General features: G+C 49.0%; 1 protein-coding gene across 1 annotated transcript in view; it reads left to right on the top strand.

Annotated features, from left to right (window-relative positions):
• The window catches only part of LOC144148203 (uncharacterized), a 53,026-nt gene extending 36,868 nt beyond the window's left edge, over window positions 1-16,158 (top strand). The window contains exon 4 of the mRNA XM_077679787.1: window positions 15,984-16,158. Coding sequence (XP_077535913.1) covers window positions 15,984-16,158 — 175 coding nt within the window. The remainder of the gene's footprint in view (window positions 1-15,983) is intronic.
• The last annotated feature ends 642 nt before the right edge of the window (window positions 16,159-16,800 follow it).

The following is a 16,800-nucleotide window of genomic DNA, read 5'->3' as shown; positions in this document are numbered from 1 at the left end:
GTTCTCACGCGCCGCCCGGGCGCCTGGCCGCTGATCTCATAAGTGGACCTTACAACTCCCCCCTTTAAGAGGGTTACTTTACCTCTTGGTTAAGTCAATCCAAGAAGAATTCAAAAGGGCCACTCGTTTCATTTCTCCTTCAGTAAAAACAGCGGAACAAACAAACAAACGAAAGACACTTGGAATGAGCTAGGTATATCCACAAATGCACCCCCTTCAATTTCTGCAGCTGATCCGAACCCTCTCTCACCGAAACAACAAACACAACCTATTTACTAGCCGTTCAACAGGGACGAAATACTCTAGCGAACTGCAAACACACACACGAAAATGCTAAAAACACTAAGAGCGAGTAAAAGGAAATCGGGTCGTGTCTCCGGGGCGCGTAAACGCCACAAACAACGACACAACTCAACATATAACACTGATGCGTGCTATCATTGCAAACAATCACACACACATTCCGGCAGCCGACAACAAGAACAAAAGAAATAAGGACTGGCAAAGAACACAGGCAATTTTGCAGTCAACAAAAATAAAACGTTAAGAAAGTTCGCATTGTCACTATGCGCATGCACGCAAATGTCCTACTTGACGGCGTAGCCTCATAACGTTCTTTCAAGAATGTTCGGCTGTGCTTTCGCTCACTTGCGGTGCTCAGAAAGTTCGATTCGGTGCTCACTTCGGTGCTCACTCTATTCGCTGCACGGATAGAGCACCCAAGGGATCTCGTCGCGCACAACCACTGCACACACACACACACACACCGCCGACGAAAAAGGACGTGTGAACGGGAACGTTCACGTCCGTCATGGCGGTATTAGGGCTGGGAGGCGATTCAATATTGGACTCCCCAAGCAACATTCCGAAAACAGGGTAGTGCATAAGAATATTTCCAACCCCTCTGAAGATGATCCGGACCGTGTAGCGTTGCAATGTCAACGCAAGTCGCGGCAAAATAGCCCCATGAGGCGAATACAACTTCGGGGAAGATGGAGTGGTATCAGAAAATGCGACTCCACTTTCTGTCCCATAGGCCACGCAGCCATGCCTCTCTCATGCCCAAACATACGGCAATGGTGCGTGCTGGTAGCGTGAGCGAAGGGTTGATGCTGGAGCGGAATAACGGCCCGCGAACGCGACGACCTTCTCGGGGTCGTTCTTTCCCTTGCGTACAGACGGCCCCACAACAAAAACCTCACTAGCACCTGTTATTACCAAAAACCGCTCGTGCACGCTATGTGCATTCTGAGCTCCGGCCTGACAAAGACAGTTTTTCAGCTGTCCCAGCGCACACTCATCCTGACAAAACTCAGAACCAGGGTCTGTGACACACTGTCAAGTTGCAGAACTTAGCGCGCCAACCTTTCCAGCACGGCTCCCGAATAAATCTCGCTAATGGCCGCAACCGACACTAAACCTACGAAGCTCTATCTCAGACACCAGTTTCGCGAGATCTCCGATTGTGCCTCGTTCCTCGGTTTCAAAGGTAGCTGCCTCCTCACATGGTTTTTCCCTCTCCTTCGCAACCTCTTTGGGGGCTCTCATTCTCGCTTTCGCAGTCTCAACGCATGCGTTTTGGCGTTCTCCATCAGTCTCCTCGGTTACACTCTCGCCATCAAGACTACCTTACTCACACGACATCTCCGTATTGCTCCTACCCTCTTCAAATGTTCTGAGCTCCTCATCGTCCAACTTCTCGCGTTCTCTCTCTTTCTCTCTTCCATTTTCTACATGTTCAACCCAGTCTACCTTCTCAGCTCCCTTATCCGCCTTTAACTCCTGCTTTTCTCAACCTGATCGTCTCCGTCTCTTTCGCTCCATCTCGTCACATGCGTTCTCGTCTTGTATCTCCTCTATCTCCTGAGCGAGCTCCTGAACGCCCGACACGGAGTTCGCTTTCTCGTGCAACTTTCGAGTTGAATTTGGAGCGCGTCGGGCCCAAACACCTTCCTGCGCGGCTCCAATCTCCCCCGATTCACCGATTAGAATTTGGGCACGGCCCGTGCAAGCAAGTTCAGCATGCATTAAGGCAGTATCTGGTGCAACACCAACTGGCGGCCTTACGCTTGTGACAACGCGGCTACCCCTTTACTCTGCTCCTATACCGGACGTGCTCGCTGGAACGCTCCGCGTGCTCGCTTCTCTTTCCGTGCAGCTGTTCCCGGCTGAGCCACTAAACTTTGCTGTCAGTGCATAACTTAGCCTGTACAAAGGTATGTGTCTCATGCGCTACAGCTCCATCCCCAGATTTCGCCCTCGAGGCTGCTCGTCATGTTGGACCATTGCTTCATTACATCGCACTAGGGTATCACCGGACGCGCTTACCTCGTCACTCCTCATCCCAATGTCCGTCTCCACGCGTTCGACACCGTCGGGAATGCTAGCCTCGTGTAGGGAGTCACGGCTGCTTACTTTCTCATCGCAATGTTCAACTTCCAAACACTGGCCGGAACCATTCAACTTCGCTGTCGCTATATGACTTGCTGGGTCTGTGCCCCATTGCTCCTGCTCGCGGGTGTCCGAGCGTAAGGGCGTGTGCCTTTTCCGCTCCAGCTCTCCAACTCATACCTTCGAAACCGAACTTCAGATTCGAGTTTCAGCTTTTGCATGCGCTCCTTCAATTCTCGCGCCTCTCTTCTCTCTCGCTCCATCGCCTCGCGGGCTTTTTCCTCTGCTTCGCGTGCTTCTTTTCTCTCTCGCTCCGCCGCTTCGCGCGCTTCTTTTCTCTCTGGCTCCGCCACCTCTCATGCTCTTTCTTCGGCGTCGCGTGCTTCTTTTTTTTCTCGCTCCTCCGCTTCGCACGCTGCTTTTCTCTCCCGTTCCTGAAACTCCAACTTCGTTCTTCTAAAAAAATGTGTCTCAGACTCCGCTTGGACCAACCCTCCTTACGCCGTTCTTCCCTGAGGTGGCGCCTCATGTGTCTGACCAGTTCCGTGTCCTTCCGCCATCTTCGCCTGCATGCTCCGCGTTACTAACATGCAACCCCAGCCTCAGCATACACCGCCACAACGAAGCGCAAGAAATTCCACTTACCCGCACCTCCGGTGGTCGGCTGCCGAGTCGTTGGCCCCGTACGCGGACTTGGCTCTGACACTCCATTCCGCGCGGAACTCGGCTGCTGCCGATGAAGGGTGGCTTGCGTCAGCTTGCTGCCCCTGGCCGTGGCCTGCTGATTTCTTCTGCCAAATCCTGTCGACTGCGCCAGTAGAGATTGATGTGGTTCGTTTCCCCGAAGTCCGGTGTCGATCAGGAACCCAATCGCCCGGGCTCCGGTTGATTTGGCAGGAGGCTGGCAGGGTGATGGTGTTGAAGTTTTTGGAGATATCGGTCGAATTGACGAACTCGAGGCCTTGGGGTTGATTAAGTGAAACGAAAAGTATTTTATACAGCTATATACAGTAGAAAAACTGGCTACATTGGTACTGAAAATAAAGACTTCAAATTTCAGCTAGTTGCTAGCTCTCACTGCGCACAAATCACTTCAGCTTCTCAACTTCCTCTAACTCTCCTACCCTCAGAGCGTTCACAAACCGCTCGAGAAAGGATCGCCGAGACTCGGTCTCGCCGCAGGACCCGTCTAGTTGCCCGATACAGCGCTGTACGCTAAACCTCCAACGCGATCTTAACCCCTAGCCTAAGGGGCTCACAAATCCCAACCTAGCATTAGCGGTCGAGACTCCTGCTCCCGCTGGGAACTGCCCAGCTCGGCGCTCAGACGAGAACGATTTTTAACGGCCAAGTTCGGCCTTATAACACCTCGATCACATTCTCTCGGGATTTCCCCTGTAGCGTTCGTACACGCGTAAGGTAGTGCCCAAATTCACGTAGACCGCTCTAACTCAGCGCACTACGGAATATTCAATGAGGTGCCGCCTTTGTTCGGTCAACGGCACGCTCGCGGACGAGCAAGTGTACTCGACCCCTCGAGATGAGAGTGAAAGGCGGCGACAACGAACAGTGGCGACCGGGTGTGCTTAGAAAGGTGTTTCGTGCGGTGCGCGCTTCGACGCCGGGAATTCCACCTACTCTGCGCGTCACGCCGACGGTTCTCGAAACCCTATGGCGCCGTCTGCGTTCTCAATGGGGAATTATCCTCGGGGTATTCGCTGGGCCAGACAATCCGTCTCCCGTGCGCGCCGTAACCAAATCGCGACTGCTGTGCGTATTGCCCACACAGCTGAGCCCCCAGACAGAGTAGCGGGTTCTCACGCACAGTCCGGGCGCCTGGCAGCTGATCTCATAAGTGGACCTTATACATGACTAATAAAACTTTTCCCATTACGGATAGGGAAGGCCTTCCCACGACGAAATAAAGCATGGTGGGAAACAGCACCGCCAGCGGGTTCATGCCGTTTACCATTATTTATTCGGACTACACAGAAACTCTTAACAGTGAACTAGACCCCGCATTTACCATTGGAGCCTGCGTCGTCGCTATGTCCAAAACAATAAAAAATACCAGCCTGAGGGGAAAGAATGTTTATACAAAGTAAAGTGGTATTTACACGGATGTATTTAAAATGTTTGTTTGCAGGCTAAGTATAGCCAAAGACAGGGGAGGGAGCACCGCGCAAGCTAGGGAATGAACGCCGCGCTCTTCACAGTCAGCAACCTTTTCATCTTCATTTGTGAGGATAATGCCAGCTGGCCCAGCTCATGGGGCGCACTCTTGGTGGGGAATTTATTTATTGGCCCATAACACAACCGCCCCCGTCGGTAGGAACGCTGTGTCGGTGCTTGTGAGGGAAAAGCTTTAGGTTACGAAGACGCGCGACGTGGACGACGTCTGTATGATGATTGGGATTAGACTGATGAAACCAGCGGGGCGACTTCGAAATTTACCTCAGCCACTGTGCGTAGGACACGTTGGGGGCTGTAGTACCTGGCTATAAGCTCTTCCAAACGGCCTAAGCGGCATGCAGCACACCAGAGCAGCACAGGGGATGCCCTTGCAAAATGGCGGGTGCGGTGTCGGCAGTCGTAGCGATCCTTTAGAGAGCGCTGGGACAAAGCGAGCCTGATGCGAGCTATGTTGCGGCCACTGTCGGCGTGGGCGATGGCATCTTGTGCCTGTATGAAATGTGGCATGTGGTGTTGAAACAAAATGTCCAGCAATAGCGGCGGCTCTCGGCCGAATAGGAGGTAGAAGGGAGAGCGTCCGGCAGTATTAGGCCACGTCGAGTTGAAGGCAGACGTTATGTAGGGCAGGACAATGTCCCAGTCTTTATGGTAGTCATAAACGTACATAGAAAGCATATTTGTCGAAGTCCGGTTAAGGTGGTTTGTGAGGCCGTTGGTTTAAGATTTGTAGGAGGTAGTAACCTTGTGAATGGTAGGAAAGGAGTGGAGGATGTTATCGACAAATGGGGAAAGGAAGTATCGTCCACGGTCTGTCAGTAGTTGGCGAGGAGCACCGTGATGGAAGATGATGTCGTGCAGGAGGATATCCGTGACATCGGTTTCGCAGCTGGTTAAAAGAGCCTGTGTCATTACTTATGGTGTCGAATATTCAGTGGCCACTACAATCCACTTATGCCCGTTCTTATACCGGGGAAAGGGACCGAGGAGATCCAAACCAACTCGGAAGAATGGCTCAATAAGTTTGTCGAATGGCTGAAGAAGACCGGCGAATAGCGTGGCAGGCACTTTTCTGTGCTGCTACAAGTAACATGCGAAGACGTAATGGCGCCGTCGCACGCTGTCATGTTCCAGGAATCCCCTACATGTCCAGCCGTTGGAAAGTCGTGGAGCTGCCCGAGGACAACTAAATGAAGGTGCTCAAGTAGTAAAGGAAACAGCTTAGGCCCATCCAGGCGGACATTACGACGATAGAGTTGCCATCCTTCATTTGGAACAACCACAATGAGGGGTCAAAAGAGCATGGGTTAAGCTGTCGATGATCCTGATAAAGTAGGCACCAAGACGCTGCTCAGCAGCAAGGTGTTGAAAGGAGGGAATTGACAATCCCATGTGGCGAGCGACTCGGCAATTGTAGCATCGCGAAGCTCGACAGGGTAGCATGAGAGGAAGTCAGCGTCTTTATGTACGCAAAAGGATTTGTAGAGTTCCGAATAGGAGTAATCCGGCGTCCGCTAGGGTCTTTTAAGAAGGCAAGCCAAAATAGCATGTTGTTATCAGTCACGATAGAAAATGGTCGACCCTAGAGGTTTGAAGAAATTTGCAGGCAGCCCAAACAAGAGCAAGACATTTCCGTTTGGTAATTGGACAATTTATTTCAGCTAACATCTTTCAGCTAGTTTAGTTTAGCTAACAGCTAACATGACCTAACATCTTTTGATGACCAAATACCTTAACCGTTTTGATGTTGTCGGCTCGAGCTGCACTCCATTAGCGTCGACAAGGTGGCTTAAGATGGTTAGCCAGGCGCAAATGTCAATTTGCGCCTGGCGAATTGACATTTCGCGGATATGAGTTGTTGATTTCCCTGACGGAAAATAGCAAGGATTTGACACAGGTGACGGAGATGAGTAGAACAAAGAAGAAAAGATAATGACGTCATCGACGTAGCACAGGCAGTTGGACCATTTGAATCCCCGCAAGTAAAAATAAATCATGCGTTCGAAGGTAGCTGGCGCGTTGCATAGACCGAAACGGAAACCTCTGAACATATATAAGCCGTCAGGGGTGTCAAAGACGGTCTTTACGTGGTCCAGCTTATCGACTTCCATTTTCCAGTAACTTGAGTGTAGGTCGATGGACGTAAAGTACTTGGCAGAGTGCAGACAACTAAGGCATTGTCGATTCTGGGAAGAGGGTAGACGTCCTGCTTGGTTACTCGGTTCAGGTGGCGCTTGTCAATACAAAATCGCAACGTGCCATCTTTCTTTGTTAGAAAAACGACCGTTGAAGCCCATGTACTACAGTAAGGTGGGCTAATGTCCTTGGCGACCATTTTCCGAAACTCTTTCTAGATCACGCCCCGTTAAGTTTTGGACAAACAGTACGGACGGCGATGGATGGATAGCGCATAACCGGCATCGATGTGATGGTTGACAGAGAACCTTGCCACAATGATTTCTAGCCTAAGTAAAAAGCGTCGGCAAATGATGTCAGAAGACAGCGCAGTGCTGGTGAAAGCTTTGGGCTCATCAGTGGTGCAAATTTACTGGTTTGAAAGGAAGCGGATCAAAGACTACATGTCGAATTGGCGGATGGTTCAAAGCCAAAGCAGAAATGTCGTGTGCAATAAAAGGAGTAAGAGTTAAGAGTGACATTTTTCAGGAAGCACTTCAGTGTGAAAGCTGGACTTGGTGAGAGGCATCGTAATGCTGATACGCTTTATGTTAACAACATTGTGTGGAAGGGCCACACCGCGCGTCAGGAGAACGTCCACGATGGAAGCGGCAAGGTAGTCGCCATCACGAATTGCCGTGGAATTAGCGAAAGAACCATATTTCGCTCTTTGACACGGCCGGCAAAAGTATTGGGACGAGCATAAGCGCAGCGGTGGTGCGACGCTATCAAAAGCCGGTAAATCGAGATGGAGAAGTCCCGCTGAGCAATCGATCAGCGCGGCATGTTCAAACACGAAATTGTGGTCAATGATAATATTGTGAAGGCATTTGAACCAAAACAAAAAATAGCAGGGGTGTTCTGGCCGGCGATACTAACACGAGAGTTGCACATTCCAGCAACGACTGGCATACCACCATTAGCAACTTGAATATGCAACACAGCAGGAGTCAGAAACTTACGTAGGTGGCGGCGGAGATGTGCACCCATGACGGGGATATGCGCCACGGTATCAATCAAAGCACCAACAGGCACGCCGTCAATATTCACGTCAAGTAAACTGTCTGTTGCAGGCAGCGTCAAAACAGGACTTTCAATCGAGGTTGATAATGCCGCATCATTTCCGGGAGCTGCATTCACTAGTTTTCCGATGCGGGAAGTGGGTAGTTGTTCGTCGAGGAGGAGTGGCGGGGCTGTGGAGAGTGAGACGGTCGGTGCTGAGAAAAAGGCGAGTCTCCGAAACCCAGAATGGACGCGGCGTTGTTGTCGGCAGTGCGCTACTGGTAGCAACGTACAAAACTACGTGGCCCATGCTCAACGGTATTGTCGTTCCAGGAGGTTTGAGCGGAGGGAAACCAATGACTGCGGCAATACCGCGCCGCGTGGCCGACGCGCCTCCAATTAAAATATATAGGCCATCATCGGAAGTCCTCTACCTCGCCGGGATTCTGTAAGGGGAGTGCCGACACTGCGGTCGGAATCTCTGAGGTCATTAAACGTGATCATTGTGACTGCATTACGCCGACTTCGAGGGAACTTGATAAACAGCCGAGTAGCTCACGTGACAGACTGGTTGCAGGCCCATGCTCGCAATTTCGTCGCGCAGAACCACTTGTATGACCGAGATCACCGGAAGTCGCCATCACGATGGCATGGAGTGATGACCGGTGACTGGTGACATGGCATCAATCTGCCGGCGGACAATGCGTGTCACTATTTAAGCTGTTGTCTCCAATGGAGGTTTGTTGAAATCAGCACACGGTTCCTCGCACGAAGAAGTGGCGGCCGTATTAAGAACACGATTGAACTAATGTGTAATTCCACCGCTTCTTGCTTGCTCCAAACGCCTTCAGTTACTCAAAATTGAGTTTACGGCAGAGCGGTCCTTGCGAATGAGCTCATTAAGGCATCATCAGCTATGACTTTCAAAATGTGGCCGACTTTATCTTGCTCTGACTTCTGAAAATTAACTTTGTGGCAAAGGGCCAGAACGTCGCAGATGTAGCTGATGTAAGGCTCAGTTGATATCTCCGCTCTCGACGCAAGCTCCTTTTTCGCCGCGAGCTGGCCACCTGCCACCTTTATGAAAATGGTAATCATTTCCGCCTTGCAGCTATCCCGGCTAGTAAGTTTGGCTTTGTTCGGGTCATACGACGTCTGCGCCGAACATTATAGGTGGAACGCATGGTTCGCAAGCATACCCGTGGGGTCCCAGCAATTGTGCACACTCAAGAAGTTCAGAAGGCTAATCCTTGGAATAATCGTGATATTATTCATCTGGTGCGGAAAATTAAGCGAATAAAAAAACAGGGAAATAATGAAAACCTTCATACCCTATAGCTCTTGCTATCTCAGAGAATTAGCGAAAGCAAAAAATTTTACTTCTCTAATACTTTTCCCCAGTTCATAAAAACAAATCCATCTAAATTCTGGCGCCACCTCAGCTCTAAAAAACAAAAAAACTGTTCAATGCATTAAAATAGGCGAAAGGGTCGTTCGCGACAATCTGGACATCGCAAATGATTTCATTGTATACTTCCATTGTGTTTTTTCAAGGTCGCCTCCTTATGACATACCCAGTTTAAACTTGGCAGATATCAGCGCAGAATTTATAATATTTGAAGGCGTTTTTTCGATGCTCCTCCACTTAGATCCAAAATGCTCGTGCGTGCCAGATAACATACCCAATGCTTTTCTGCGCCGCTACGCCGAATCATTAGCTCGCTTTCTGGTTGCTATTTTTCGTTTATCTTTTTCAACTGCCATTGTCCTTTCAGAGTGGTGTGTCGCCCGTGTTTTACCGGTGTTCAAAAAAGGGGATAACACATATCTTCCAAATTACCGGCTCATATCCCTGATAAGCTCTGCTTGCAAGCTCATGGAGCACATAATTGCTAACTACATAGTTGATTTCCTAGATAAGGGCAACATCCTTTCCCCTTTCCAGCACAGCTTCGGGAGGGGCTTGTCCTGCACCACTCAATTAATTTCCACTATTCATTCCTTCTCTTCTGTGATTGATGCATCGGGCCAAATTGACGTAATATTCCTTCACTTAATTAAAGATTTCGATAAAATCTCTCACTCTGGAAAACTAATTAAACTAAACAAACTCGGTTTTCATTGTTTGCTTGTGAAATTGAATATATTATAACTTAAACTTCGCGAACAATTTGTTGATTTAAATGGCTTTCACTCTGATACCCTCGCCGTTACTTCCGGCGTCCCCCAAAGCAGCGTGCTCGGGCCGCTGCTCTTTCTCATTTATATTAGTGATATAAAAACTTGCATAAACCAGGACCTGAATATTTGTCTATTTGCAGATGACTGCTTGCTTCTCAAAAATATTAAAAATTTTAACGATCAGGTCTCACTAAACGAAAGTCTCGATGGCGTGCTCACGTGATGCAACCTAGGGGGCATGAAACTAAACCCAGATAAAACAGTGTTCATGCGTATATCTAACAAAAAGAACCCTCTTGAATACCACTACACAATAAACCACACCCCTGTGAGCTTAACAAATACCTTTAAATACCTCGGTGTAACGATTACCCGAAACCTGTCCTGGTGGGCTCATGTTGACAATATTTGCGCTTCGGCTACAAGAAAGCTGGGACTCTTAAAACATAAATTAAGCACGCCCCGCCCAACGTTAAATTGTTGGCCTATAATACGCTAATCCGATCGCGCCTTGAATACGCTTCAGTGGTTTGGGACCCGCATACGAATAAAGATATTGGCAAGCTCGAACAAATTCAATGGCAAGCTGTTTGGTTTAGTTTTAACCATTATCAAAGACACGATTCCCCTACCACTCTAATGCAGAACAACGGAATTCTAACGCTAGAATCACGAAGAAGAATCAACTTATTATAATTTCTTGCCAATCTTCAGAACCGCAAACTACGCATTGACCAATAAACATATCTGACCTGTCTTTCTTCCCGGCCCACCAGGCAATACCACCGGTTTAAATTTACCCCATTGTACGCCCGCACAAACACTAATAAATACTCATTTTTCCCGTGACACAAACTCGAGTGTACGACATCTAAAAGTATCGTATAAATTTTACATTTTTATTGTACAGCGCCTAACTCTTCTTCAGTCGTCCGATTCATTCTGTTCGGTTCTATTTGCCCGAGACAAAGCTGGAACTTTCGCGAACGAAGGGGCGGTAACACGACCACTCGGCGGCTCGCCGGCAAGAAAATACCAAAATAAAAAGCTCCGCCGCTCAACTTACACCGAAGCTTCGAGCACTCTCGAGGAGGCACGGGTGGCCTTGCCAGTGCTAATAAGCGTCGATGATTCTAGAAGGGAGAAGAGTGAAGTTATTGGCTGACGGCGGCGGACGCGTTGTGTGTTTTGCTCTCCCTCTCCGCGCCGGCACGGTTATAAAAAGGGAAGCCGCGCCTAAGCAAACCAGCTACGTTTGGCAGTCGTGATGTGACAACGGCACCTGTCAGTTTGTGCATCACACCATCGGCGACCCGCGCCCTGGAGGACTCCAACGTATTCCCGGGACTCGAATCACCGTGATTGTCTCGGACGGCGTGGCCTACAACGAAGCCACGCTTTCCAGGTAGCCGAATCGCCTCCGACAGTGGTGCATCGTCCGGCCCGGTGGGTGAATATGCTAGGACTCTGTCTCTCATAAGCATGGAACTATTCATTTTCTTTTAGTTAACTGCTCCGATTCGTAATATTCATTTGTTAACGCTCCTGTTTGTATCATTTTGTCTAATTTTGGACTGTTTCTTGTATTCAAATTCCATCTAAGTTGTCTGTCATTATCGATCCCTTACCTCGTGCTCCCGTTTGTAACTTGCCTGTCTAAATATAAGTCTTTGTGCTGTTTTTCGTTCAAGGCTCTTGCTCATTCTTGCCGCTCCGGTCGGCAAAAGCCGCACATCAGACGGCCACCCACTTTATCACCTGTGCCCTGTGGATTCGTTGGGGTTTGTTGGCTATCTTGAGTCGACTCCCGATAACCTCTAACAGAGCACCCTAATTTAAGGAAATGGGTGACATCCCGCGAACAATATCCGATTGGAACACTCTTCCCGCCTCTGTGTTCACTTCGTCTAATCTGCATGCATAAATTGATCAGCTTTTTCACAAGTAGAATTTTTTGTTGCCGTTTGCCATTTTTATTTTTTTAAGATAGAGATTGTATACTTACATTTCGCCTTATATGCTATGTTTTTATCTTTCCACTCCTGCTTGGGCCTAATTCGGGCCTACGGTATTGTGTAAATAAATAAAATAAAAATAAATGCTCGTAGAGGTTAATCCAGCCCTCCACGTTGACATCATCGGTGCCGTAGGAGAAACCAGGATCTAAAGCAGGCTAACAATGGCTACCGTCGTATTTGCGCTCGTTGGTTCACAAAGCGGTGCCATTGTATGGCCTCGGAGATGACGCCCGCTTCGGAGATCCGTGTTCAGCACCTCCGAGTAAAACGGGCCTTTGGCTCACTTGGGCGAAGGAAGGGGTTAGGTAGACCGGAATGGGGTCGATGCAGAAATCTCCAGCAAGTGATACAAGGTAAATGTGTATTTACACGGCTCTGTTTACAATACCTGTTTACAGGCTAGGTTTTACAAAAGACACAGTCGAAGAGAGCACCACGCAATCCAGGGAACGACTGCCACGCGCTTCACTGTAAGCATCTTCTTCATCTCCCTTGTTGATGAAGATCCTGGCTAGGACAGTACATGCAGCATCCTTTTCGCGGAGAATTTAATTAATGCCCCGCAGCAGAAGTTTGGTGTCCAGGCAAAACGGCTAGCAACATGAAAACGCTCCGAGGTTACTGTGATTCTAAAATAAAACAAACCCTTCCACATATTGAAATTTATGACTTTATTCCTGACGTCTTCTTTTTCTGCCACATAGTTTTGAACATGACTGACTCCCAATATTGTTCAAAACTACAGAATACAGGGGACAATTTTCACACCCTACGTACGCTTTCCTCCGCCGTTTATGAAGACTGGATTGTTTATTACAAATAAACATTGTTAGTAAAAAATTCAGCTCTACGCAAAAAGCGCCTTCTTTCCCTCGACGACGCATGTGTGGCATTCAGTAAATGGGACAAGGTGTCGCATCCACCTTATTTTGAGAACCTCAAAAAATACGTGGTTGCCGAGAAAGCGTAAAACTATGTCGGCGACTTCGTCTCGTCACGAACGGCAACCGTGAGGAACTGGCTCTATGCAGCGAACAAATTTATGAACCAGTGAAAGACATATTACAAGGCTTTGCGTTTGCGCCATAATTATTTACCCTGGCCATGATCAACCTGCCATCAGTGCCAAAAGCTACCTTATGGCTTTAAAATGCCTTATATGATTGCTATACACTCTCGACGATGACAGGACCTATTTCAACCAAACAAACTAACCTACTATGATCCGTAAACTGCAAAAAAGTATTGCTCAATACTTGTTCTCTTTTTTTTGAAACCGTAGGAGGCTAAGTGTACTTGAAAAAGAAACGGAGAAGAGCAAGAGCCCCACTGGGCCCACAAAATGAAGTGGAGGGGCCGAGAATCGTTGTTCCGAAAGTAGACACACTGAGCGTCTGCGGCTTTGGACCGAGATACCCTCAACCGACTCAACTAGTGGTGTCCATTTGAATGACGAATAAAAAAACGCGCCATTGTCACCAAGGCACGGAGATTGAAGTGTCACGGAGCATGCATTCCACGGAGCATGCATCCGTCTACCAAAAGGGGCGCATAGAAGCCAGGGTACAAGCACTCGACACATTTTATTGGTTAGAGCAGTGAATGCACGTTCACGCAGCGGAATATGAAAAAAAAGTATTTAAGCAAGCACATTCAATTAGCCTCGTGGTGTGTAGAGGCACCTCTACTTTCTGGGCAACAATCAAGACGGGAAAAGCAAGCTCAGCAAACTAGGCAACGGTTGCACTACCCATCTCTACTACTATAGAAGACCAAGATAAGGTCACCATTCTCACAAAATATCAGGCTGTTCGTAGGAGGTTTAAAATTCACGCAATACAAATACCTCGCTTCACATCAGAAAAACAGCACTCCAAAAAGTCCAGAACCCGAGAAAAGCTTATAAAAAGGGGATCTCAAGGCACAGCTTTTAGAAGGTTCCTTAGCGACCGACACCGTATCCTCAGGCCTTTCACACACGGCAGTCCCCTGATCAGGAAATAATTACTCCGCGGGATGCCGAACAGACAGCCAAGTTCCAATCGAAGCCGGATACGCAGATCGAGAAGGAAATACTCGCCTCCACAACTCAAAGACGCAAGAGATAATGCAACGCAACAACGCAAACGTAAAGTTTACGTACACACCAGTGAATTTTATATGTCCCCAGCATATGGTTAGGAAGGCCACTTGTGTAGCTGAACCCCAAGAAACCTGTACACTCATGGTACGGGCGCGTAACGGGTTTAAAGAAATCCCACAGACTTCGTCACCATCGCCGACGAAGTGGAGTGTGGTCATACAACATGGACCTGCAGAACCCACGCGGTCTCGTGAACGAGGCAATTTTTTTGTCGAGAAGCCATGCTGCCATGAATACCGACGCCAACCATCGAGAGAGAGAGATATATAAAACTCTTATTTCCCCGAGTAATGAATCGCGTGAGGGATTGCGCCCGAGGGATGAAGGCCTTCGGTGATTATTGAGTAGCAAGCGAAAATGGCTTCTTCCACTGCCAATTCCGAGCTGCCCTACGCCCTTGCCGACCGCTCACCGTCTTGATGCGGCGGAAATAGTTTGTGGGGGCATTTGCCAGAGGAAGTGTTCCATGGTTATAAGCGAGCCAGTGGGGGATAAGAAGAGCGGGATACATCAGGTGCAGGTGGTAGAGGCAAGGAAATGTGTTCCTGAGCATTAGGCGCCATAAGCGTTCTTCGGTGGGACAGAGGGCCAGGTGTTCAGGGGGAGTAGACGGCAGGAGAGGCGATAATAACAAGTAATCCCATGAATGAAAAAGACCCAATCTCTAGTTAACAGCGCTGCATGGAAGGAAAGGTGATGGCTCAATCAGCTCTGGGTGCTGCCTTTTTCGGTCTCACGCCATGTGAACTAGGGTGCTCCCCAGCTCTGTGGTGGATCCAGGGGAATTTAGAAGTATTTTGAGTGCCGGTACACAAATGCAATCTCAGAAAAAAGCTAGAATAGGCGTGTTTGAATCAGAGATTTCGATCGCAGGAGAAGGCCGAAGTGTAAAGCAAGAGCAAAAGCCACTTGGTCTGCAGTCGCCGGGGAATAATTGCGAAGGTTGAGGGTGGTATGAGGGGAACTGGTGGGACGGTTTATGATTTTATCCGTGTAGGCGTCATGGTGCCAATAGCCAACCGCGTCAATATCAAGAGCTGCCAAATGTACGCGCCGCGTGTGGGGGAGGAATAGTTCAATGGAGTGGTCCTGGAACGTCAGGAATGGGGAGGCAATCACGCCACTCAATACCTGCCAACGCAATCCAGCACCTCATGAGTAAGCTCTCTCCGCGAAGAGCCAAAAACACGAGGCTGATAAACGAAGCTTGCTCGCTACTCGAAGACGGATGTGAAGATATCGCCCAGCTTACTGGGTTGCAAGATCGGTTCGTGGCCAACCTCGCCGACCTTTTGAAGACCAGCGAGAAGCTCGAAAACTTCGTTGCAGCGGGCGATCTCCCCAACGAATTTAAGGCGGCCGGAGAATGCAATGGTCGGACCCGCAGCACGTTGGCGCAAATTTGCTGCTAAATGGACACACTGGAAAAGGCCGCTCAGAATGCCTCACAAGCGCCAACCGACAACAAAGTAGTCCCGTTCAGACAGGGCAGCACCGCCACGGCAATAAGACGTCGCCTTCCACAGCTGACATACCAGTCTTTCAAGGTGACGTCCAGCGTTGGACAGGATTTTCGGAGCAGTTTGAACAGATCGTTCACAACCAGAGCACCACTACACCCACGTAAAATTTCTATTATCTACGCCGCTACTTTAGGAATTAACGGCCGCAAGAATACCAGCCTTACCAACCACAGAGGCCGGCTATGCGGATGCTCTAGAAACCCTCAAGCAGCGGTACGGAGATAAAAAAAGATATAGGAGCGTCATTTTTCGGCGCTGAGGACTCTGAGTCCAGTAGAATCGTCTGCCGACATGAGGAGGCTCAGAGGGCTCAGAGTTTAACATCTGCTATTTGAACGCCCTGAACGGGCCAACTTGCAGCTTCTGGGCCATGCTCGTTGACATTCGGAAGCACTTGATCCCACGCGGCGTCATGCTCAGCTACACCAAAGAGAAGTGGCATCGAGCACTGAACGACCCTTCAGCAGACGAGTCGCCTACAGCTAATCCATCGGTGAGCTCCCCCACAGCGGACGACTCGCTGCAAGTAAATTGACTGAGTCGGACAATGAGTTGAACTAAGTGCTAACCTTGGTTAGGATTGACCTAGAGAGTTGCCAACAGTGCTGTGGGTTGCCCCAATGACAATTCGATGACAACCATCTAGAGAAGCAGCGAAACAATCTCCCCTCGGCTTCGGCATTACGCGTACTGACCGTAACAGGATTTCGTTTGCCGTTCTAAGAGGCACGGCACGTGCTCATTTATCGCCTACATCTCTTAGGCCACTAAAACAGCACTTCGCGAAGGACAGATATTTTAGGTACACGTCTAAGGGTCATCAAGTGAGAGACTATGGCTACATTGAGTTCTTTGTCGTGCCGCGAAAGACATGCTACTACCATGCGCCACCCTTTGTTTTGGACGAAAAGTGCACACGGAAATTTGACGGCTACTACCGTTTGCCTATCACCCACGGCTCATGCGTTTTCGAAGAAGGAAGAAGAAAACGTTTGTGCTAAGGACAAAGGGGTGTACCTCCAGATCTTCCGGGCACGGCTGAGCCGCGACTGGAGAAGCAGACTGGATCGAAGTATACTCGACGGGGGAAAAAAATCATCCTCCAATACCGCAGACCTACCAATCAAGCTGTATTTGACGATTGCCTTCAACACGTTCGGATGTGCCTCTACGGCGG

Source organism: Haemaphysalis longicornis, unplaced genomic scaffold (assembly GCF_048455015.1).
Source record: "Haemaphysalis longicornis isolate Haplotype H1 unplaced genomic scaffold, Haemaphysalis longicornis Haplotype H1 scaffold_8, whole genome shotgun sequence".
In the NCBI taxonomy this organism is placed as follows: Eukaryota; Metazoa; Arthropoda; class Arachnida; order Ixodida; family Ixodidae; genus Haemaphysalis; species Haemaphysalis longicornis.
Note: the sequence above shows the minus strand (reverse complement) of the source record. Positions and strands in the feature narration are given on the sequence as shown.